Source organism: Propithecus coquereli, unplaced genomic scaffold, assembly GCF_000956105.1.
Source record: "Propithecus coquereli isolate 6110/MARCELLA unplaced genomic scaffold, Pcoq_1.0 Scaffold95, whole genome shotgun sequence".
In the NCBI taxonomy this organism is placed as follows: domain Eukaryota; kingdom Metazoa; phylum Chordata; class Mammalia; order Primates; family Indriidae; genus Propithecus; species Propithecus coquereli.
Window position 1 is genome coordinate 6,490,943 of NW_012155840.1, and position 25,587 is coordinate 6,516,529.

The 25,587-nt window shown below is 43.1% G+C and overlaps 1 protein-coding gene across 1 annotated transcript in view; it reads left to right on the forward strand.

Moving 5' to 3' along the window:
• Window positions 1–25,150, forward strand: part of ACER2 (alkaline ceramidase 2) — a 34,517-nt gene extending 9,367 nt beyond the window's left edge. Inside the window, exons 2-6 of the mRNA XM_012665030.1 lie at window positions 470–584; window positions 1,314–1,455; window positions 7,628–7,765; window positions 20,438–20,575; window positions 24,431–25,150. Coding sequence (XP_012520484.1) covers window positions 470–584; window positions 1,314–1,455; window positions 7,628–7,765; window positions 20,438–20,575; window positions 24,431–24,617 — 720 coding nt within the window. The 3' untranslated portion in view covers window positions 24,618–25,150. The remainder of the gene's footprint in view (window positions 1–469; window positions 585–1,313; window positions 1,456–7,627; window positions 7,766–20,437; window positions 20,576–24,430) is intronic.
• The last annotated feature ends 437 nt before the right edge of the window (window positions 25,151–25,587 follow it).

Consider the following 25,587-nt stretch of genomic DNA (forward strand, 5'->3'; position numbering starts at 1 on the left):
GTCCAGCCAACCTGGAAGGCTGAGGAGGGAGGATCCCTTGAGCCCAAGGGTTCGTGGCCAGCCTGGGCAACATAGCAAGACCCTATCTCTTAAAACACATTTTTAAAAAAGTAAATGGAAGTAAATTAGAATGCTTCATAATTAATCTTGCAGACAAACAATAGGTGTTACTGGGTCTTTGACTCAAGAGATGATCCTGGGTACCCTTCATGGATTGCAGTGTTTTTATAGCTGCTCCTACAATCAAAGAGGTAGCAAGGAGCCCCTTAAATGGTCATATGGTCGTTAAAGATGTTTTAAATTTTCTTGGTTGTACATCCACCATAAGAAAAAAAAGTGCAGGACCTTAAACAAGATGTGTGGCTATATTTATCCCAGTTTTCAAAGGACACACTTGGAGCAAGCTGCTTTATTTTTTGCCCTTTTACTTAATATTCATTTTTTTTTTTTTTTACATTCTTCCCCCCAGATCAGCAACGTCTTGTTTTTCATTTTACCGCCCATCTGCATGTGCTTGTTTCGTCAGTATGCAGCATGCTTCAACAGTGGCATCTACTTAATATGGACTCTTTTAGTTGTAGTGGGTAAGTGGATTCGCTTGGGAGCATGGACTGAACGGGAGGAAATGGGATTCCGCATACTTCCTGTCCCCTCTGAACATAATGTTTTGTAAACTCAAGTCACTCTGACGTATTAGCAAATTTTTTCCCTCTTGCTTGACGCCAAAAGGACTCTTTGAATGTAGGCTTGATAACAAGGTTGGCTGTAACTATCACTTACCTACCTTTGAGACTTCATTTGTGCAGTAGCTATTGGGGTTGTGCCAGTGCAATTTTATGAGAACATCTGAAGAAAGTCATGTGAAACAATTGAACTCTGGTGAGACTGTGGTTTCTAATGGACTAAAATTAAAGAAAAAAATCTAGATGTTTGCTCCCTCATTGTTCTGTGAAATACTTGTATAATTTTCATTTCCTCCTACAGGCAAGTTGGGAATTCTTATCGATGAAAGAATGTTGAGTTTTACATACTGCCTGTTCCCATGAAGGCTCAGTGGGTGAAGACAGGGCGTGTGTAACTGTGGAGTTGTTAAAGTTCTCATGTGCTGATATTTGGGCTCTGGTTGAAGTCTTCTTTCTAGACTTGAGGGTGGGTGGTGTGAGTTTCTTCCTTTGGTTTCTTTTTTCAGAGAGATAGAGTGATCTGGTGATTGTGATAGCAGTTGGCGAAAGGGCTATCCTTAAGCAGTGTATTGAATTCGTGAGTCTCTTCTTCTGTGGTGACCTTTTTTTATTGGTTGTAATTGATTCTAGGAATTGGATCCGTCTACTTCCATGCAACCCTTAGTTTCCTGGGTCAGATGCTTGATGAACTTGCAATCCTTTGGGTTCTGATGTGTGCTCTGGCCATGTGGTTCCCCAGAAGGTATCTACCAAAGATTTTTCGGAATGACAGGTAAGCTTGTGCTAAACATTTTGCATTTACCACTAGGTGCAGTACCCAATATAATGATGCATCTATCAAGAACCATAACACATGGTTGACCTCAGCCTCGTGATGAGTTTATCATATACTTTAATATCTACTGATTGTTTTTATGATATGACAGTATAAATAAGCTGACAGATAAGAGAGGAAATTTTGATAATGCTTGGAGAAGAATTTATATAATATTAGGGACCAAAAGTCAAATATCTCCCTTGTTTGCTATGAGCAAGAGTGGAAAGACCTCCAGTGGGGGCGAAAGTACTGGATGGTTATTCAAAGATGTTTGATTTTCTGCTAGAACATTTCCTTAAGACCAATCTAACTCCATTAGTTTTATACGTCTGAAGTAAAATCCACACCACAGCTGTTAAAGACTAAGGCTGCTCTCTGTGGATTGAAGTGGAAAAGTATCTGTGGAAAATGTTGGCTGCAAAAAGCACATTATAGAATCGTGTGTGTGTGATATCCTAATTTTAGAATGAATGAACTACACTCTTTCTAAGTATATGTTTTTGTATGAGCACAAAAACAGGTGAAAACACCAAACTGGCAGGTGAAAACAGCAAACTTCTGCCATTGGCTATTCTTTGACATTGGAATGGAGAGGAGCTTCCACTTTTACCTTTAATCGAAACTGGTTGAATTTTTTTTTTTTTTACAAGGCACACATGTTAGTTTTGAATAGTAAAAATTTATTTTTAAATGAAGGAGGGAGAAAACATACTTTAAATGGATTAGCTGTATAGTCTTTATCCAAGGAAGCAGAATTTGAATTAAATAGTATTATCTTCAAGTGTGGTCAAGCAGTTAGACATACCCTTAAGAAGGTTACTTATCAAAAAATGAGAGAAGAGCGAGTGAGCGAGAGGGTGAGAGAGAGAGAGAGAGCTTTGTTTACAAGTAGAAGTTCCTGGTCTTAGATGAAGTGTGGTTCTCCATCTTGCTGAAGCCTTCAAGAAAGCATGCTTTAAAATGTGGCCAGATTGGTTTAGGCTGTGTCCAGTTTCTAGTCTTACTGTTTTGTTTCCCTATTCAGCTTCCGGGGAAGACCTGGGAGGTGAGGGAGGGTGTGAGGGCAGGGGTAGAGGTGGCGGGCAAGAGGCAGGGACATGAGGTGGTTTTGCAGGCAGGGGCTTTTTGACTCTGCCTGAAAAACAAACCATTGACCTTTTGGCTTTTCCTCCAGTTTTCAGGGTGCTACCAGTCACCTCTTTCTTTTCCCTGAGCCTGGTGTGTGTTAGGTGGAAAGCTGAGGAATCACTTTTCTCTTAGATCTGCTCTTTCAAGTCCTGAAATCTGAGTGAGAAATTGAAGAAACGGGAATGAGGGTTTTGTTGATTTGTGTGCGGCATTCTGGAGGCCTACACTGAGATTCCAAGTAGCAGTTTTTAATGTGTTCTTTACAGAAAACCGTTTTCCCCCTTTTCTTTTATTGTTTCTTGGAGGTAGGGAGAATAATGCTATGAGCAGCAGAGAAGAAAATGGGGCGATGACGTTGGTAATTAAAGCTTACAACTTTGATAATGAAAACATATTGTGAGGCAGAGGTGTCTGTGACCATTTGGGACTGTCCATCGCCAGCACCCTGCAGCCTTTCTCTCGGGAGGACGTGAAGATGTGGTGGCTGTGTCTTCAGTGTGGGCAGAGTCCTTTGGAGGCACAGAGGACCATACACCTATATATCCCTGGCTTGGGAAACTGTCTGGCTTTGGATCTTAGCTTCACTGCTTATAAACTGTCACTTGTCTTGACTCTATTTCCTCACGTGTCAAATTAGGTAAATAATAGTACTCACCTTGGGGTTCTTTGGGATGGTCCTGCAGAGCACTGAGCACAGTATCGTGGTGAGTGCTCCATCAGGGTTAGCTGTCCTTCCTACCAATGGCACTGGAGGAGATTTCTGCCTAGCATTTCTGAGATACACATGCAAACTGAAGGAGAGAGTGGGCATTGAACATTTTAATGAGCAAAGAAAGAAAAAGTGCATGTTAAGAGAAAAGTAGACAAGGATTTCAGCTCTATTTGTACATCTTCAATTTTCCAGTGACAAGAAGAGGGCCAGAAGGACAAACCCCTTTGTGTGGGTTTTACTGCCTGTGATATGGGACAGGTGACAGTTCTGCAGTGGAAGTGGCAGGCCAGACCAAAGAATTCATGTCAAAATCAGGATTTCTGTAGTTCAAAGAGTGTCTGGTTTAACTGCCGGAACTTACCAGGTGGTTAACATTTATCTCCATTTTTTCCCCCCAGTGATCTAGACTTTGCTGGAATATTTTCTAAACACATATTGAAATTCGTTCCAGTGTGAGATTTCTGGAGAAGAGACAGTAGAGTGTGGTGGCTGACTTTGGATCAGACAGACATGGCTTTGAATAATAATCCACTTTTTTTAAAAATAAAAAAACTCTGGGACCTCATTTTGCTTATCTGTAAAGTGGAGATGATAAAAGTGTCTACCTCATGGGGTCAGAAGTAAATGGAAAAATTACATAAAGTGTATAGTACAGTGCCTCATGCAGAATAAGGACTCAATAAGTACTAGCAGTTATTATGAATGGCTAATATGGGCAAATGTTTTGAAGATAAGGATTTCTAGAAGAGTAGGGAAATTATTAATGTTGATTATGTCACTAGGATATATTTGGTAGGTTTAAGAAGAAGGGTTTTCTTTCATCTTGCCTAGAAAGTCCCAAGAATCTTCAGGACATACATTCAGCTGTTGATGGGTATTAATAATTTCCAGATATTTTTGTTTTAAGAAAAAAATAAGAAAAAAGAACTATTATAGGCTAATTGTATCTACTTCTTAAAGAATTTATACTGCTGTGCTTTTTATGACTGTGCCTTTACAAAGTCTAGGGGCAGCCCTCACTTTATGATCCAATTCATTTTTTGAATCCTGAATAGCAAGGGAGCCGGCTGGGACCTGCCTGCCCTGTAGCATGCTTGCCGGATGACTTGGGGCTGGAATCTTAAACTCTCTGGGCCTTAGTGCCTTACTTACAAAATAACAGGGTTGATAAGCTCTCTGAGGTCTCTTCTAGGATAAGATGCTTTGTCCCTAAAGGGTAGCTTTTTTTTAAAATTTTTTTTTTTTTTTTTTTGGGGACAGAGTCTCACTCTGTTGCCCAGGCTAGAGTGCCATGGTGTCAGCCTAGCTCACAGCAACCTCAAACTCCTGGGCTCAAGCAATCTTTCTGCCTCAGGCACCTGAGTAGCTGGGACTACAGGCATGAACCACCATGCCTGGCTAATTTTCTATATATTTTTAGTTGTCCAGTTAATTTCTTTCTATTTTTTTAGTAGAGATGGGGTCTTGCTCTTGCTCAGGCTGGTCTTGAACTCCTAAACTCAAGCAATCCTCCCACCTCGGCCTCCCAGAGTGCTAGTATTATAGGCGTGAGCCACCATGCCCGGCCTAAAAAATTTTTTTATATCACCCAGGCTGGTCTCGAACTCCTGGGCTCAAGCCATCCCTGCCCCCCTGCCTGCCTCAACCTTACAAGTAGCTGGAACTACAGGTGCACACCACCATGCCCAGCTAATGTTTTATTTGTTTATTTTTTAGAGCTGGGGGTCTCGCTATGTTGTCCAGGCTGTCTAAAGGGTAATTTAAAGCAGTGGATTGTAACCAGGGACATTTCCAGCCCTTACAGACCATCTGGGAAGTTTGTGGATACGTTTTTGGTGGTCACAATGATGGAAGGCTTTGCCATCCATAAATTCCATTTCATTTCAGAAGAGTAAGAGGGGCATTACCAAATATCTGATACAAAAATGGGCACGGGTCTGATAGGGCTGACAACCACTAGCTTTAAAGGGTAGCTAATGATAACAGTAACAGCTTTATTATAAAAATATTATGACAGTATTGGGTTGCTAGGTTTTGGTTTGGAGAATACAGGAAGAAGGGGCACTATTAAGGGTTCCCTGGCCTTGTGTTTCAGTGTGAGACCATAATGGGCAGGAAGGTTGAAAACAGGACCAGAGGCTGCAGTCAGGGTTGTCTGTCAACACAGTTTAGCAAACACCCAGTCAGGGCCCCTTGCTCCTAGCTATTTCTGGCTGTCTTGTACCAAGGGCCTCTGGTGACTCTGGGGTCTGCCGGGCCGGCTGGCTTTCTGCTGGCCACGTGACCTCTGTTTATTTATGCTGGTTGCAGAATCGTGTGTTCACAGAACGTCCTCGTTGGCCAGCACACTCCTCCACACCCTCTGGACGCGATGTGGGAGGTGTCTGCTGATGGTCTCCCTAAAGAAAGCATGTTTCATCAAGCTTGCTGCCTTTAAACTATTTGGCAAGACTTTAGACAGCCTTTGATGATTGCAACAGCAGCTCAGTCAGACTTTTTCTCCAGAGTGTGATATTATCAACAAAAATAATATTTAAAATTGTATTAATATTCTCAAAATAATGGTAAGGATAATGGTAATAATGGGTTTTATTAGCACATAACACGTACTGGGCGCTGTTAAGTGCTTTAATGCTTACAAGAGCACTGTGAGGCAGGTGCCTTAATTTTTACGTGGGAAAGGTTCGAAGAGTTAAGTTACTTGCCAAAGGTCCCACAGCTGCTAAGTGGTGCAGGCAGGATTTGAACACACATTGGTCTCGCTGGAACACCTGTGCTTTTAATCACTCTGTTGCCTTCTCTAACTAGTACCTGAATCCTAAACCTTTGGGTACAAGAAAGGTGATGCACTTTGGAAGTTTCTGATTATGTGTTCATCCAATTGAGAAATACCAAATCTCTTGGCATGGGTCGCAGAACCTCAAACCCAGTGAGAGGGTTATTGTGGGTCCCCACGGGCCCTGCACATGATGGGCTGCGGCTCTCGTCCTCAGGCTGGGGCAGGCAGCCTTTTATCCAGTAGCTGAAGCACACCAGCCAGGGCTGGGAGAAAAACATGATTCTCCTGAGGATTTGCTGCCTGGATGTTTTCCCAAATATATTTTTTCCTGTAGTAAGAAGTTCAGGGCTACAACTCCTGTTCATTCCAGTCAGAAAGTTGGCAGCTTGATCAATGATTTCCTGTGCCTTGATGATAAATGGCTTTCCTGTTTAAGAGATAAATTTGTATTTTGAACGTTCAATACTCTTTGATTTCATTATAATGGAATTTTATTCAAATTAGTTTCCCAGCTGTGACCTGTTCCAGGGCTCTTGACCAAAGTAAATTGTGCTAATGAGAAATAACAGAAACAGGAAAATCATGTGCCCCTAAATTCAAGTCATGCATGGGGCCTTAGAAATCATCTAGTCCAGGCTTTTTGTTTTATAGATAAGAAAATAGGGTCCCAGGGAGAGAAGAAGGAGCGTGTGCAGGATCACGTCGCCACTTCTAGCTCTTTCTACTGAAATGACCTCCACCGAAGGGTGGGAGGATAGTTCAATTATTTTTCTAAGATTTGTCATGTCAAAAACTTGTCAACTCAAATTCTAATCCATACTAGATTTATGGATTGTCAGTAAATATTGATACTATTAGAATTTTTTCTTAAAACTTGTAATTTTGTGTGCTAGACACATAGCACATTTTTTGAACTAGGAAACTTTATGGTTTATTAATAGTCTCTTTTTCTTATGAAAGTCGTACATGTTCACCTTGTAGAACAAGGACTGGCAAACTACGTCCTGTGGGCCAAATGGGTCCTGTTTTTGCAAATCACGTTTTGTTGGCACACAGCCATGTCCGGTCCTTTACTTATTCTCCTTAATGGCAGAGTTGAGTAGCTGTAGCAGAGACCTGAAGACCTGAAAAACCTAAAATAATTATTATCTGACCCTTTACAGAAAAAGTTTGTTAAACCCTGCTGTAGAACAGCTGAAAAAATACAGAAAAATCACACCAAGAAAACGATTATCCATATCTCACCCTCGAAGACTTAGGTTGATTCTAATTCTACCATTCTCATGGCTAAATATTTTGAAAAATCTCTGGTTATTTCCTAAGCATAAATTCCTAGAAGTGAAATTCCTGAGCCAGCAAGTGAGAGTGGTTTTTAGACCCTTGGTACTTAGTGCAGAATTTCTTTTCAGCTTGCACTTGTAGCAGTGTCTGTACCTTGCCAACATTAAGCAAGCCAACAAACAAAAACTCCTTTGCTAATGGATTTGGTTTTGCTTTTGCTGCTTCAGGGGCAGGTTCAAGGCTGTGGTCTGCGTCCTGTCTGCAGTTACAACATGCCTGGCGTTTGTCAAGCCCGCCATCAACAACATCTCTCTGATGACCCTGGGAGTTCCTTGCACCGTGCTGCTCATTGCAGAGCTAAAAAGGTGGGTGCCATCATTCCTGCCTACCCCTTGGGAACATACCTGCTCTGGGCTCCTTGGCTGAAGTTGAGTGGAAGAGGAATTTTATTTTCATGAAGCGTTAGTTGCTGACTGTTGGATTGGAAGCAGGTTTGATGGTTTAGTTCAAAATGGTAATGATCTCATTTTCAGAAAGAGGGGAACAGCTGTTTCGTGGTTGCAGTGCATCCCAGTGATCAAAAGCTAGCTTAGCAGGAACGTCTCAGCACCCAGACCAAGATTCCTAGACTTAATTCTGTAGAAAGGAGGATAGATTTGTCCATATGAGAAGAATGTGGAGAAAAGTAAAGTCCTAAGGAGGTTATTGCATTCACACACAGAAGGAAAAAGAGGAAAGGGACAGGGAAAATGAATTTCTATAGACAAGGAAACATTAACTTCAAGTGGACTACCGTTGACCATGGTAGTTTCTCTGAGGCTTAGGGTTGCGTCTACAATCTACCAGGTAAAGCCTTTGCTATTTGCATTAGCATTTTCCTTTGGGAAGTTGTATTCTCAAAGTTCAGGTTGATATCCAGAAACATTTTACTTTGGCACTGTTGGTACATGACTGTCTTCTTCTAGCTCAACTAAAATATATCGAATCACTGCCCTTATTTTAATACTCTTTGAAAACATTTTCTTTGCAGCCACTTTAAAATGCGTTTTAATTAGTGATTTTCTCATTATTATGGCCACTGAGCGTCTTAATTGAAGTCTTGTAGTTGAAGTTTTGTGTGATAGTTGCTCTGTGTAAAATGTTAAGTCAGCTTTCTATTCTCTTTGTTTTAAGAGGAGATAGTCATTCTTTCCAATTGCCTTGTCTCTGAGGGTTGCTTTTATTGCCAGCAATAACAGGCATGGTCAAAGGTGGTTGAAGAAGTATAGTGTTTGAATTTGTTGTCTTGCAGCCAAAGGATGTTGTCATATCTTATCTAGTTGGCTTCTTTGAGCAGCCTTCAAGGACCAAGGATGTAAGAGACTCTTTTCAGAAATAGACTGAAGTTGGTCCTAGAAGAATAACTACGGCAGTGAGTCCTTTTGAGTAGAAAAGCAGATAATTGTATAAATAACAAAAGGTCCAGTCCCTACCCTCTAATAACCTTAATTTAAAAAAAAAAAGCAACTTCACCACTGGTATAACTTGTTAGAGCCAGAAGGGCTCTTAGCAACCTCAAATCTACCTGCTCACTTGTTTACTCACTCACTCAACAAATGTTTGCTGACTTCTTACTGAGTGCCAGCTACCCCGGCTCTTGACAGGAGACTCGTTGGAATCACCCAGGACGTGCATTTGCAAGTACAGGTGCTAGCTCTGCCTATGCAGAGATTTGATTTTGGTGCTCTGGGACAGAGGCCTGGGCATCTGGAAATTTAAAAAGCTCAAAAACCTAGTTGCCTGGGGCTGAGGTGAGAGTAGGGGCAGAGTGGGGATGTAGGAAGGTTACTGGGAGAGGAAAAGGGGAATGACTGCTAGTAGGTAAGGACTTCTTGTTGGAGCGTTGGAAAAATTATAAAATGAGATTGTGGTCATGGTTGGACGACTCAGAATATACGAAAACACACTGACCTATACACTTTAAATGGGTGAATTTTATGATGTGTGAAATATACCTCAAGAAAGCTAGAAACAAAACCAAAACCCCTCAAGAACCTGCCCAGGTGATTCTGTGTGGTGCCCACCTCTGTGTGAGAACCGTAGATCTATTCTAAACTGCATGCATCTAGTGTGGGGGTATTTAGCCTTCTGGAGGGTGCACTTTCTCTAGCAAATTAGAATCTGTGATCATAAAAGAGATACAGAGAGGAGGAATTTGTAGCCTTTAATAAATACTTGGTTATCTTGTCATCCAGCAGACCTAGTACTGAGTAAATCTGAAGTCACGTACTTCCATCAAGCTATGCTGCTTCTCATGGAGAAGGTTTTCAGTGACGCTCACATCAAACCAGTGCCCTTCGTGAAAATGTTCTCTATTTCTTTCATATATCTAAAACTCCACCATAACTGAAGCCTGTGTTTGGAATCCTTTTTGTCACCACGGCCACAGGTTTGCTCTGAGCTCAGCATTTCTGCCTGGCGAGGATTTTGATGGCTGGCTGAGGTCCAGATTGCCATCTGCAGCATGGGACAGAGCCAAACGCTTTTCTGTCCTCTTATGGCCAGGTTTCTTAAGAGAACTGTCACTAGGCATTGCCCGCCCTTCTTAGCCACTCATTCTCGAATCCCTTGCGATCTGGCTTCCCTCTTTATTTATTTATTTATTTTTTTTGAGACAGAGTCTCACTCTGTTGCCTGGGCTACAGTGCTGTGGTGTCAGCCTAGCTCACAGCAACCTCAAACTCCGGGGTCAAGCCAGCCTCCTGCCTCAGCCTCCCGAGTAGCTGGGACTACAGGCATGCGCCACCATGCCCGGCTCATTTTTTCTATATACTTTTAGTTGTCCAGCTAATTTCTTTCTATTTTTTTGGTAGAGACGGGGTCTCGTTCTCGTTCAGGCTGGTCTCGAACTCCTGAGCTCAAATGATCTGCCTGCCTTGGCCTCCCAGAGCGCTAGGATTATAGGTGTGAGCCACTGCGCCTGGCCTGGCTTCCCTCTTTAGTCTGAGATGTTCTCTCAAGGGTCACTAATGATCCTTTTTAAAAAATAAATTTTTATCAAGTAACTCATATTTGTTGTAGAAAAATTGGAGAATACAGATAAGCAAAAGAGAAGATAAATGTTATCACTTACTAAATGAAATTAATATTTGACAGCACTTAGAATAATACTTGGCTTATCATTTTTATGTGCTAAAGAAAAATAACTAAACCTGCTATCTGATAATGACTATTAACCTTTTATTGTATCTTCTTCCAGCCTTTTTTATTCTTTGCCTCCTGTCTTTCTAAAAAATCTAGCTATTTTTATAAAAGTTAGGTCATTCTTTTATAAGATAATCTGAAATTTGATTTTCTCACTTAGAAATGTATTATAGCCATTGTAGCCATCCTTCTCTGTAAATAAATATAGATCTGGGTCCTGATTTTTGATGGCTATATAAATTTTAATTTATTTTAATTTACTTTAGTTACCTAATTTTCTATTTTTTTTTTTTTTTACTTTTTTTTTTTTAAGACAGAGTCTTGCTCAGTCTCCCAGGTTGGGGTGCAGTGGCGTGATCATAGCTCACTGTAACCTCCAACACTTCAGCCTCCCAAAGTGCTGGGATTATAGGCATGAGCCACCGGGCCCAGCCTAAGTTTCTATTTTTCAACATTTAAGTTATTTCCAGCTTTTCGCTTGTAAACAGCTCTGTGATGAACATCTTTGTGTATCTTTTTGCACTCAAATTATTTCCTTAGGCTGAACTAATTTAGGCTGCCTTCGAATTTATGAATGCAGTAGCCTCGCTTCAGTTCTCACCATCCTTGGACTGCCAACCTCCTCCTCCTCTTAATTTTCTTCTCTTGGCTTCTGTGACCCTGTGTGATCCAGGCTCCCCTTCTACCGGACTGTTTCTACTCTACTCCTTTGCTTCCTTAAGGTAGGCAGTCCCCAAGGTTGTCTTTGACTCTTTTTTTTATGTTTCGAGGGTCTCACTCAGCCCCTTGTGTTCTACTGTCATTGTTCTGCACGATTCTCTGCATCCACCCTCGTCTCTTTGCTGAAGTCCAGTCTCACATTCCCAACTACCTGCTGGGTATCCCCAGTCGGACTTGCTGTTCCCCAAACAGTGATATTCACACTCACCGGCGTGGCTCCATACCCACTCTGCCCCCATATCCCTCAATGTCCCTTTCCAAACCCTGCTTTAAAATTCCCAGATTGTTTTAATGGCATCACTGTTTCCCAAGTCCATTCCACTTGAGATTGTACAGTCATCACTGGGTCTGTCATCTCCTGGCACCTCAAACGATTTCTGAATTTCATGGAATGTCCCTCTGCAGTGTCTCATCTGTCACCTCCTCCCATTTCTGTTGCTTCACCCTCACGCCTCTCCAGAGGACTGTTACATTTGTTTTCTAACTGGTCTCTTCTTCTTCCAGTCCTCTTCTTTCTAAGGAGTCTTTGCCATGTCCCTCCCTTGTCTATGTATAAAAACCTTCAGCAGCTCCTCGTTGTCTAAGCTTCCTGTAGAGCCTTCTCTTCCTCTGGCTCCCTCCACGTGCCCTGTGACCAACCGATCTGGACAGGCTCCTCGTTGCTTTGTCTTTAGGTCTTTGCTCCTCCTTTCCTCTCTCCCTGGAAAGCCCTTCCCCACCGCTGCGTGGCAAAGTCCTGCCCCTCCCGCAGTGCCCGTCCCAGTGCCAGCTCCTTCCCCAGGCCTTGCCCAATTCCTTCTTACCCCTCAGCCACATGTGATCGCTCTCTGCCCAACTCTTTGTGCTTTTATATTGTATGTAGAATGTTCTCCCTTAAATATAGATACTTATTTCCTTTTCTTCTCTTCTTCTTCTCCGGTGTGGTGTTCTTCAAAGGCAGAAATTATACTTTGTTGATCTGTGAATTCTCCCTGGTGCCCATAACCTGTGAAAATTCAGAAGTCGCTGTGTTGTCTCCTGCAGTCATTTGCTGGGTACCACTAACTTCTCATCACAGAGCCATGGGATTCTCTGAGAATCCTTCCATCAGTGGAGAGTACAGAAGGAGCATGGGCGTTGGCCTAGAGAGGCCTGAGTTTGAGTCTCGGTTCTGCCTCCTACTAGCTGCCTCTGGGCGTTATTTCACTAACTTGGGTCTTAGTGTCCCTATTTGTAAATAGAAGATAATTAATGCTTAGATTTCACAGTCCTGCAGTGAAGATTAAATAAGATATATTTAATTTTAATTTTAATTTTTTTAGAGTCAGGGTCTTGTTCTGTCACCCAGCTGAAGTGCAGTGATATGATCATAGCTCACTGCAGTCTCAAATTCCTGGGTTCAAGCGATCTTCCTGCCTCAGCCTGCCGTGTAGCTGGGACTACAGGCGAACACCACCATGCCTGGCTAATTTCGTTTGTTTGTTTTTTGTAAAGACAGGGTCTCGCTATGTTGCTTAGGCTGGTCTTGAACTCCTAGCTCCAAGTGACCTTCCCACCGTGGCCTCCTAAAGTACTGGGATTACAGATGTGAGCCTGGCCTAAAAAGATATGTTTAGTCTAGCATCTGTCACCTGGTAGATACTCAACAAATACTTGGCTTTCTTTTTTCTTGCCACTATGTTTCAACAAGAATAGTAAAATCAATCTAAAGGGAAGTAGATATGTCTTTCTATTTCATCTCCTCTTTTAGGGATCTTACCTTTATTATCAAGGAATTCTCCCTAATGTGCCTTGGGTGAAGATGTTAGTTGAACTGACTTTTCTATGCAGTGTCCAAGGGCCTGAAGGGACCAGCTCCCAGGGCTTTGGCCTGTTTGCATCCTCCTCTAGCCAACCCTGGATGTTAACAGATCATGAAGCCTTTTGGTAAACACACAATTAAATTGCTGATGAGGACATCTGAAATGGATTTCACTTGTAGCATTCGGTCCAGTGCTGCTGGCTTACATTAGGGCTGAAGTGAATAAAATGTTCTGGATTTAGCTATGTTTTTTGAGAGTTCATGGCAATCTAGTTTCATTTTAAATCTTCAGTCTAATACTAAGTTTTGGCCTGTAATTTTGTTAAAAAAATAGCTTAAGAAAAGGAATAATATTTTAGATTCATAAGATCTAAACAAGAGCAAGTGGGAGAGACAAGTGGTTAGGGCAGATTATTACATAGTTTAAACAAACTCAGCTTTTCAGTTGTGATCTTTAAACAGGGAAACATATTTTCCTTCAATAATCTTTGTAAGTAATTACAAAGGAAATAATTTCTGTTCCATGTTTAAAATCTTCTGCCTCAGAAAATCTAGCCAACACTACAGCTAACTGGTCTTCACCATCACATGAGCAATCTGCAGCTTCGTAGGAAATATCCTTCCTTCCATCAAAGGTCGGTCTTTCTACCTGTTGATTATTCCCTATACCTATTTCACTTCTGTACATTGTCCATTGTGTCATCCCCCGCTGTACAGGGGCCTTCCTGTCAGCCTGTAAACACACTTGAGTCTCTCTCGTCTTCTCTGACACCCGAGCTGGACTCCACACACATCTGTCTCCCAGCACCACCCTTTGTCTCCCTCGCACATCACAGCCAAACTTCTTAACCGACTGTCTCCGTCCCTTACCTCTCATTTACTCTTCAACCTGCTGCAGTCTGGCCTTTGCCCCCACTTCAGTACCCACGCTCCTCTTGGTGGGCTGCAGATCCAGTGATCATTTTTCAGCCCTCCTGTATCTTATGGGTTGTTCTTGCGGCTCTTTGCACAATTAGCTCCCTGCTCCTGACCCTGAAATGTTCTTTCCAGTGGCTCCTGTGATACCCCATCCTCCTGGCTTTCCTGCTAACCCTGTGGCGGCTCCTTCCCAGTGTGTCACATGGACTCCTTCTTGTCTGTTAATACACAGCTTTGCATGTAGGGATCCCTTAAGGTGCATCCTCAGCTCTCTGTTGCTGTGGTCTGAATGTTTGTGTCTGCTCAAGTTCACATGTTGAAATTCTAGTCACCAAGGTGATGCTAGTAGGAGGTGAGGCCTTTTGGGAGATGATTCAGTCATGGGGGCAGACTCCTCATAAATGGGATGAGTACCCTTATGAAAGAGGCCCCAGAGAGCTGCCTTGCCCCTTCCGCCACATGAGGACACGGCTAGAAGGTGTCATCTATGAGGAATGGGTCCTTACCAAACACTGAATCTGCTGGTGCCTTGATCTTGGACTTCCCAGCTCCAGAACTATGAGAAGTAAATTTCTGTTGTTTGTAAGCTGCCTGGTCTATGGTATTTTGTTACAGTAACCTGTATGGATGAAGACACTACTTTACTCACTCTGTACTTCTTCCGAAAAGATCTCCTCTACTCCCATGGCTTCAATTACTGTATATATGCGATGACTCCCAAATTTGTGTCTTCAACCCAGTCCTTCCTTCTAACTACTATTATGTGTCTAACTGCCCACCTGGCCTCTCTAATTCCATGTATCACGGATATCTCAAATTCAACTTGTTTAAAACTAGATTCCTGATCTGCCTTTTCTAGCTCTGATTTTGTTCATGATATTTCTAGCTGCAGTAAATGGGAACACTATTTACCCCGTTTCTCAAGCCGGAAACCTGGCTTCCTCTTCCTTCCCTGAATATCCCATCTGATCTCAGTCATTTTTCTACTAGTTGACATTGCAATTAAGCCTTTCTGTCCTTACAGGCTGGTCTCTCCCCCGTGAAGCTCCCCTTGAGTTCTGACTCAGCCACTCTGACCTTCCATGTCTTCATTGGGCCTCGTTCCCGGCAGCCCCAGGCCCTGCTCATGCCGTCCCTCTTTCTGACCCTCCTGCTTGGTTAACTCTGCTTCAGTTTTAGCTCCACTGTTTATATGTTCTCCTAGCACCCTAGACTTCTCCTTTCTGGCACCCATCCCGATCGTAATTAGAAAATTATTGTGTTGCTGTTTTGTCTAGTGTCTGTCCTCTCTGCTTAGTGTCGACCCCACGTGGGCAGGGATGAGGTCTCTTTGCTCACTGCTGTGTCCCAGTTCCCACCCTGGGGCCTGGCAAGGAAAAGAAAAGATGGTTGTTTCCCTGCTTTGATAAAATGCCCAGGCAGGAGGATGCCCTCATCGCCCTCTGCGCTTCCTTCAGGATCTCCCGTGTTGTCGCCAGCGGTGATCTGTTGTGCCTAAATGTCTGGGTTGTTTCTCACTGTGCCTCCCTTTGCTCGCAGGAAATAGAGGAAGGACTGCTTTTTAGCTTTCTGTTTCTCTTTAGCCTTCATTCCTAAAGCTCGTTTCTAGCCTTTTCATATGTTCCTTGTCCTTTCTGAACCTTCTCTTGGGCCATCAGAAAACAAGAGTTTATTCCGATTTGGGGTCATGACCTGACATTGAAATCAGTGGTGTTAAGTCACATTGCCAAGTGACTCGGCATTTAAAATGTTTTAAGATATACTGTTTTCTAATTATGGGAGTGATTTTATTGTTTAGAAAAACTTTTGAGAATATAGTCAATGGTCAAGAACAGAAGAAATTATAGATGTTCTGTTTATTTTTAATTTTTTTAATTAATCAATTATTTAATTTTTTTTTTTTTGAGACACAGTCTTGCTCTGTTGCCCAGGCTAGAGTGCCGTGGCATCAGCCTAGCTCACAGCAACCTCAAACTCCTGGGCTCAAGCGATCCTCCTGCCTCAGCCTCCCGAGTAGCTAGGACTACAGGCATGCGCCACCATGCTTGGCTAATTTTTTCTATATAGTTTTAGTTTTCCAGATAATTTCTTTCTATTTTTAGTAGAGATGGGGTCTCGCTCTTATTCAGGCTGGTCTCGAACTCCTGACCTCGAGCGATCCTCCTGCCTCGGCCTCCCAGAATGCTAGGATTACAGGCGTGAGCCACCATGCCCAGCCTATTTTTAAATTTTTTAATTTGTATTTTTTTGTGCATGATGGTTTGAAGGAAAGATATTCTGCTCAGATTTTTCTATCCTAAAATAGGGTCCTGTCTACGGCCAGGCCGCCCTGAACGCACCTGATCCCATCTAAAATAGGGTCCTGCTGTTTATAGGATTTTTGTCCCACTTTTTTCACTTTACCTCATACTAATATTTTGTTAAAAGCCCTAAAAAATGGAAGTAAAGCCTAATTGGGCCCAGGTTTGGACAAACCCCACGTGCAAATAAACATGGTCAGTGGCTTCTAGCAGGTCCTGCTCCCTCTAGAAACAGAGTGGGGAAGAGTAACAGGCAGCCGAGACCCTGAACCTATGGAGCTTCTCTCCTGTCTCACAGATGTCGGCCCTGTCCAGCCGGGGCCTGGCAGTGACTAACCACCTGGTACTCCGCCTCTGTTGACACCCTCCATGTACTGCGTCTCCAGCATATTGCTCTCTGTTCCGGTATGTTCCTTAAGCCAATCTTCCTAGGTTTGATTGCACTGGATGTTCATGGATCCTCTTGTACCAGATGAATTGTCTGTATATTTGTTGGTGTTTTTCTTATCAGTTTTCGTTTTACCCTTTTAAATCACAAGGCAAGAGGCCTATTTTGCCTCATACAGTGCTTAGCATGCACTCTGAGAATTTGGTGCCCAGTCAACATGGTTACTTCTTAAAAAAAAAAAAATCTTTAAAAAATGTTCTGCCCAGATCACTAGAGTCCAGTTAAAATTGTCATTGGCTGGGTGCCATGGTTCACACTGTAATCCCAGTGTTTTGAAAGACCAAGGCAGGAGGATCACTTGAGGTCAGGGGTTCAAGACCAGCCTGGGCAACATAGTGAGACCCCATCTCTACCAAAAAAACATCTCCAGGTGTGGTAGCTCACACCTGTAATCCTAGCATTATTGGAGGCTGAGGTGGGAGGATCACCTGAGGCCAGGAGTTTGAGACCAGCTTAAGCAACATAGTGAGATCCTATCTCTACAAAAATTTAAAAATTAGCCTGGTGTGGTGGTACATACCTGTAGTCCCAGTTACTCTGGAGGCTGAGGCAGGAGGCTCGCTTGAGCCCAGGAGTTCAAGGATGCAGTTAGCTATGATTGTGCCACTGCACTCCAGCCTAGGTAACAGAACAAGACTCTTTTTCTAAAAAAAAATAAAAAATAAAAAAATTGTCCTTTTACTTTATAATTTTATCCATTCATACAGTAAGCATTTATTTAACAGCTGTTCTGGGCCAGGCACTGGGTATACATTAGTGAATAAAGCAGGTATGGTTCCTACTCTTCTTGGTCTTCTAGGCTGGTTTAATACTAGGTGTTGTACAGATAATGACACAAATAAATACATAGTTTCACCTTGTGACGAGTGTTGTGAAGGAAAATGGCAGGGGGCCCTGAGAGAATGCAGTGGGAAGAGAGCTATGTTAGATGGTGGTGGGGGTGTCGGGAACCTGCCTGAGGAAGTGTGGAGGCTGAGCCCTGGAGAGGGGCCGCAGACAGGCCAGGAGTGAGGGGACAGGGCTGAAGGTGAGTCATTCGAGGGAGAAGGTGAAAAGAAGAGGGAAATGGAAATCGTTATCTCTGTTTTAGTGCCTAAGTAGGAATGTAGTCTCTCCATGTCATGGGCCTTTATTAATTCTTTCGAAAAATTTCCAAAGGATACATTTTGCCCTCCTACAAAAGAATACTTTGTTTTTTTGAGCAGGTCTTTCTGAACCTGCTGTCTTATCCTGTCTTTATTTATGTTTCTGCTGATGTTTCTGTCAGGAAGCCGGGAAAGGTAGTAGCAAGTCAGGCTTTTGACACACATACGGTTGTTCAACAAATGAATTAAGCTTCGTCTTGGTTGCAGATGTTGTGTTGGACTCTGTGCGGGGAGGTAGCTAAGCTCCCAGCAAAAAACCAGGTCCCTTTGGTAGAGTTGCAAGGCATAAGAAAATAATAGAGAAAAATGGAAAATAAAAGAATACACAGGGACAAAGATATAGTTTTATAAGTTTATGAAGATTATAGGCAAAGCGGGATCTCAGGGGGCCTAGACCTTCTCCGTGGGTCTCAAAAGCCCCGAATGAGGTCTTACATGGTAATTTACAGGGAATAGTGATTAATTGCCAGGGCTAACAGATTTACATAACAACAGGTATTTCTTCTCAGGTTAACAGATTTTCAAAAGGCTTCTACAAATCCTTTAACTAATTCTATCTACGTGAACAAATGGTTACAAAATCTTTCAAAGATTAACTTCTAAGTTCTAAGGTAAGTTTATCACTTAACAGAGGGGTTAAACAGAGATATGTTGGCTCCATGTTTATTAGGTTATTGTGAATGGAGACAGGTAGTCTGGAGTGTTTAAACAAGAGCTTTGCTTCTAGCCATTCGGGCAGCTGTCTGTTCCAGGGGGCACTCCATTGTCAGCTCTCATCCTGTAGTTTTTAACAGATTCGCTTTGCTGTACAAAGCAAATCCAAACCTTTAAGTCTGAGAACTGCGGCGCCTTGTGGGATACAGCCCCTACTGTCTTTCAGAGACGCCCTTCGGAGTGTAACAGCATTTGAAATGCAAACCAACTCATTCACATATTCCTTCAGGGCAAAGCTCTGCAAAACTCCTAAGACAGATCCTGTCTGCAGACACATCTATAGTAATTCATGGAGCAACACTCTGGGTCCCACACAAGATCTTTTTTTTTTTTTTTCCTGAGACAATCTCACTCTGTCGCCCAGGCTGGGGTACAGTGATGTCACCATAGCTCACAGCAACCTCAAACTCCTGGGCTCAAGTGATCCTCTGCCTCAGCCTCCTGAGTAGCTGGGACTACGGGCTGTCGACACCATGCCTGGCTAATTTTTCTATTTTTAGTAGAGTTGGGGTCTCACTGTTGCTCAGGCTGGTCTCAAACTCCTGACCTCCAGCCTCAGCCTCTCAGAGTGCTAGGATTACAGGCATGAGCCACCACTGTACCCAGCCCCCCACATGAGATCTTGACTGACCCAGGAGTGTTCCACTGAGAGAAAGAGACCCTAAAGGAAGGGTTTGGAAGGACCCTCAGCCACCAACTGCCTCTGGACATCCAGAAATGGAAATCACCCACTTTATGTGCAGTTCTGTATCAAGGAAGGAAGACAGCAACTGAAATTTCCTTTGCGCTGTTAGGATTTGTTTCAGAAACACATTTTGTCCCAGTGTGTATAAGAACTTACTTCACTCAGCAAATGTTGAGAGGCTTCTGTGTCCGGCGCTGTTCCAGGTGCTGGGGATGTCAGCAGAGAACAGCTTACATGTCAGGGGATGAACACAAATTGTAAACACAAAAACAAGTGAAACACAGAGGATGTCAGAGGGGTTCTCATCAATACCCAGAAAATTAAAGGAGGGAAGGAGACGATAAGGAGGGTCGCTCGGGAGGTGGAGACAGGTGTTGCAATTGTTAAAAATAGTGGTTAGGAAAGAGCTTACTGAGTGACATTTGAGCACAGACTCGGAGACATGATCTGTGTGGATTCCTGGGGGCAGAGCATTCCAGGCAGAGGGAACAGCAAGTACTAAGGCCTTGTAGGAGCATGCCTGGGTGTTTTCCCGAGATGGCTTGGAGTACACTGGCGTAGGAGAGGAGATGCAGAGAAAGGGGGAAGCCCAAGCATGTGGGGCCCCGTGGCTGCTGCAAGCGTTTCGGCCTTTCCTCTGGTTAAAGGGGCTGGTGCTGGAGGCTTTTGAGCGGAGTGCTGAAAACTGGCTGCCGGGCAAGGGTGGAAGGAGGCTGTGGGTGAAAGGGTGGTGGCGTGGATCCAGGTGGAGCTGGTGGGAAGAGGTCAGATTTGGGATATATTTTGAAGGTAGTGCTGATGGACTGGATGTGGGCTGTGGGGGAAAGAGAAAGACTGGAAGAAGGACAGGTTAAGACGTGTTAAATTTAGGTCCATGTTAGACATGAGGGTGCACATGTCAGGACGGCAGCTGCTCTGTGAGCTGGAGTCAGGGGAGACACCTGGGTGGGAAGGGTGTCTTTGTGAGCCATCTGTGGTACATGTAGAATTTACGCTGCGAGACTGTAGAGTGACTGTATGTTGGGAACTCCGGTGCCAGGGGTTGGGGACACGAGGGGAACTGGTGAAGGAGACAGGATGGGTGGCCACTGGGGTGGGTGGAAACCAGGACTGACGACAAGTTGCTGTCTGGATCCCCATGCAGGTGTGACAACGTGCGTGTGTTTAAGCTGGGCCTCTTCTCGGGCCTCTGGTGGACGCTCGCCCTCTTCTGCTGGATCAGTGACCGAGCCTTCTGTGAGCTGTTGTCGTCCTTCCACTTCCCCTACCTGCACTGCGTGTGGTAAGCCCCTGCCAACCGGGAGCTGGCTGGGAGACAGGCATTCACACTTGCTCTCGGGCTCTGTCCTCCCTGCACGGTGCACAGGTGTGCTCAGGGGACAGCGAGGCGTCCTAGTGTGCCTCTGTCCTCACGCAGACTGTCAGATGTTCAGAGTGCACACTGTAAAAAGCTGAACTGGCTCCAGCGAGCAGGCTTAGCCAGAACAAAAGGCCTAACTGTCACGCTTCAGGTCTGCAGTCTCTTACCTCCAGCTCCATTATTAAAGCATAGAGGTGCTTGAAAGCCGAATCCGTAACCTGAGTTCCAGCTAGATCTGAGGCGGGGGCCTGAGTGAAAGCAGGGGCCTCACAGGTCATTTGGGGACAGTCTTCCCCAAATGTGTCCCCCAAAGTCTCCCTTTTTTCAGGTGGAGACAGAGAACCAGAGAACTAAACTGAATCGTTCAATATCACCCATTTGTTTATATAAAAACAACCTTGGAGTTTAATAATAGCGAATTGGAGCATCTATTCTTTGGAATGCTCAGCACACAGTATTAAGTTAAAAAAAAAAAAAAAGCAGATTACAAAACCACATGCAGAATCCTACACTCAGAAAGCTGAGGAGGAGATCGGAGCGGCTTTCCTCCTAAGAACTGCTTTAGCTCTTAACTCAGGGTGATCTTTCTTTTTCTGTCTTCCAGGACTTCTGACTACAAAAGCTAATAAGCAGCAGGAGAAATCTGCTGTGTCCTGTTCCTGCTAGATTGAGAGCATCCAGGAGGAATTCTAAAAGAGTTTTTTTTTTTTTTTTTTTGATACAGGGTCTTGATCTGTCACCTGGGCTAGAGTGCAGTGGCATTGTCATAGCTCACAGCAACCTCAAACTCCTGGGTTCAAGCAGTTCTCCTGCCTCAGCCTCCCGAGTAGCTGGGACTACAAGTGTGTGCTAGAAAAACATCCTAGTTTTTCTAGTAGAATTAGAAAAACTTTGTTAGATCCAGATTCAGAAAAAGGTTGACTTCTATCTGGAAATGGCCTAAAGATACAAAATTTGAAAGGATTTGCTTACATTCCCTTCTGCATATGAACTTGTATATATTTACCATGAGACCCTTCCTATTCTAAATTTAAGGTTTGGGAACTTCAATAAGTGTTTGCAAAAGACAAAACAAAGTAAAATAGCACAAGTTGGGGTTTTCAGTCTTAGGATCCATTGCCTGAAATTTCTTGGGTTCAACCTCAACTCACAGTAGTGAAGTTATATACTTTCTATATTTGTTGAGTTTATTGAGTTATATTTTCCAGATAATAAAATGTACACATTTTAAGTGTACATTTTTGAGTTTTGATAACTGTGTACATCTATGTAAATATGATCTCATTCAGTGTGGTCATTTTTATCAATTCAAATCCCCTTGTCACAGCAGTGATTTAAGTAAAATTCAAAATTTAGACTATGTAATAATTTTGGCTCAAACTTTTTTCTGAATTTGGTGTATTTTCTGCTTTGTTTTTAAAAATTGAAGATCTTTTCTCCCAGTTATAAAATGACATATAGGCTGGGTGCAGTTGCTCACTGCTGTGATCCCAGCACTTTGGGAGGCTGAGGCAGGAGGATCGCTTGAAGCCAAGAATTCAAGATGAACCTGAGCAACATAGCAAGACCCTATCTCTATAAAAAAATTGGAAAATTAGCTGGATGTGGTGGCACGCTCTTGTAGTCCCAGCTACTTAGGAGGCTGAGACAGGAGGATCGCTTGAGCCCAGGAGTTTGAAGTTGGAGTAAGCTGTGATGATGTCACTGCCCTCTGGCCCAGGCAACAGAGCGAAACCCTGTCTCAAAAACAAAAAAACAAAAAAAATCCACATATATAAATTTTGTAACAAATTAAACAGTATAGAAGTATAGAAAGAGTGGCTCTCATAATTCTTAACACAGATAATTGTTAACACTCTGCAGTATCTGAAGTATATCCTTCCTGATTATATATATATATATGTATATATTTTTCTCTTTCTGCTTTTTAAAGACAAAAATAACATTCTATACATGATTACATGATGCAAACTGATCCTTTTTTTTTAAAACCAAATACTAAATCTATACTGTTTAGATCTATTACTATATTGACATCAAGCCTCACCAATGCATATATAGTATTAGATTGTTAGATATGAAATGTCAGATTTCGAATCAAAAGTATATTTCATTATATCTCAAACAAGAAACAGTACAATTAGTCAAAGCATGTACCTAAACTATTAACACAGTTTTGCCATCTTAATGGTAGCTTGTTTATGCCAGCCAGTGAAGAAGCCTGGAGAGAGAGTGTTGATTAAATCGCCAAAGATGTTTTCCACAGCTTGTTGAGAATTGAATATTTTTCCTTGCAAGAAGCGGTCCAAAGCCTGGAAGAAGAGGTAGTCAGTTGGTGCAAGGTCTGGTGAATATGGTGGATGACAGAGAGTTTCCAACTCCAGCCTCTGTAGTTTGAGCAGTGTTGTTTGTGCGACATGCAATCAAGCATTGTCTTGCCAGAGGACTGACCTGTCTCTATTGACCAATCTCGGCTGCTTAATCACAAGCATCCTCATCATTTCATCCAACTTGTTGCAGTAGACATCCACTGTAATCGACTGACCAGGTTTCATGAAGCCGTAGTGGATAATACCAGCGCTGGACCACCAAACAGACACCATTAGCTTTTTGTGATGAATATTCGGTTTTGGACTGTGTTTTAGCACTTCATCTTTATCCAGCCATTGTGCCAAATGCTTGCAATTGTCAAAAAAAATCCATTTCTCATCACACGTAACAATACAGTGTAGAAATGGTTTGCCTTTATGTCTTGACAACAAACAAAGGCAAGAAGCTTTGAGGCGATTTTTTCTTCTGACACTCGTTCAATTCATGCAGAACCCATCTATCCAGCTTCTTTACCTTGCCGATTTGTTTCAAATGGTCCAATATTGTTGGAATAGGAACGTCAAACCTTGTTGCTAATTGACATGTAGGTTGAGATGGATTCGTTTCCACTACAGCTTTCAGCTCATCATCATCCACTTTGGTCTCAGGGCGTCCACATGGCTCATTTTCAAGATTAAAATCACCAGAACAAAACTTCTCAAACCATGGGTGTACTGTGTGTTCATTAGCCACATCCTTCCCACTTTGTTGATATTTCGAGTTGTCTGCGCTGCATTGGTTCCATGACAGAACTCATACTTGAAAATAACATGAAATTTTGACAAAAATTGCTCTTAAAAAAAAAATTTGAAAGATAATCACAAGCCACAGTGTGCATTTGAAACACTGAGGCTTTACCTTCAAAATAACAATAAAATAAGAAGTGTCAAAGTGAAATATCAGAGATATCAACCGTCAAACTTAGTACTTAAGGAAATTGGACGTTTCATACTTAATAACGTTAATACAAAAAAAGGATTTGCCTATTAAACTACAAAAGCCGTTTAATCAGTATAAACTTATTCCTGATGTAGGGTATAAAATATCTACAACCAGTTGTTAAAGTGAGATGGTGGGATCTAATCAGCTGTGTTCAGTAATTTCCATCTTAGCACCTCTGTTTTAAATCCTTAGGCCTCAGTCTTGGTTGAAGCATTTATTTGCACATTTATTCCTATTGTCAAGCAATAATATTTTACAACATTCTAAGATGAGTCCTGAATTGCTCACGATTTATGGTCCTGCTATTGCAGGGGCTGTTGGTTGTCTTCATCCCTTCCTCATTAGAAGAGGCCCCTGGGCTGTAGTTAGAGTTGGGGAGGGGGCTTAGCCCATTGGAAGAGCAGGCTGGGCCCAAGGCAGCGAGTCTTGGCTTGTGTCAGTTCTGACGGCTGTCTCCCTTTGCAGGCACATCCTCATCTGCTTGGCGGCCTACCTGGGCTGTGTGTGCTTTGCCTACTTCGATGCTGCCTCAGAGATCCCTGAGCAAGGCCCTGTCATCAAGTTCTGGCCCAGCGAGAAATGGGCCTTCATCGGCGTCCCTTATGTGTCCCTCCTGTGTGCCAACAAGAAATCACCAGTCAAGATCACATGATGGCAAGGTGGTGGCTGGCCTCTCTGCTTATTTTCCCTCATGCACTGGGCTTTGTTTGCTAGCAAAGATAGCCAAGGGGGTTCGAAGAGCTGGGGTATGGCCTGTCTTTTAAAAAGTCTATTCCCTTGGGCTCTAACTAGTGTGTCTGTGGACCACCAGGACTCCACTGTGCATGGGGAGAAATGTCTTTCCCTTTCCCAAAGCTGGAGAGTAGAGGGCTTAGGGACACTAGGTGTATCTTTCTTAGCCTCACTGCCATATGCAGTGGCTTTTTGGGCTGCATCCTTTGTGGCCGTGGCAGAGCAGTCCCTGGGGGAGCCCAGCCCTGCACAGAGCCCCTCTTCCTGGAGAAAGTTGCCCTGCTGCAGCGCCCACCATTCCCACGCACCCTTGGAGTGGACTCTACTGTTGATAGACAGACCCTCCGATGACAGCACCCCCCCTGACTCTGATGGAAGGTGCTGGAGATTTTCATTTGGGGAGACTGTCCTTAAAGAAAATGAAACAAACGAAACACAAGGCTTGTGGCTAAAAGGCTAGTCTTTCACTTGCAACTCTCAACTAACCCAGGTTTTGCATACATTTGTGAATCCTTTTACTACTACCTCTGCTGAGAGATGGAGACTTAACTTCAGATGAGGGTAAAGCTAACGAGTAAAACCCTCTATGCCAAAACCTACACTCCACTGTAAGCCATTCTTGAAGACGAGCACAATTTTTAACTATTGACATCACTTCTGCCTCCCCTCTCCTGCCTCAGCTCAGTAGCCTCAAATCCACAGAGAAGAATAGACACACCGTGCTATGACTTACCAAAGGGCTTCTTAAGATTTTGGTGGGGGTTCTGCTTTAACGTTTGGAGCAAACATGAAGTTTTTGGAAACTGTTTTCTCATTGGAAGCCTCCAGTATGCTATGCTATTCTGGAAATTATCTTCAAGACGCTCACCTCTCCGTTCTCTAATATTTCC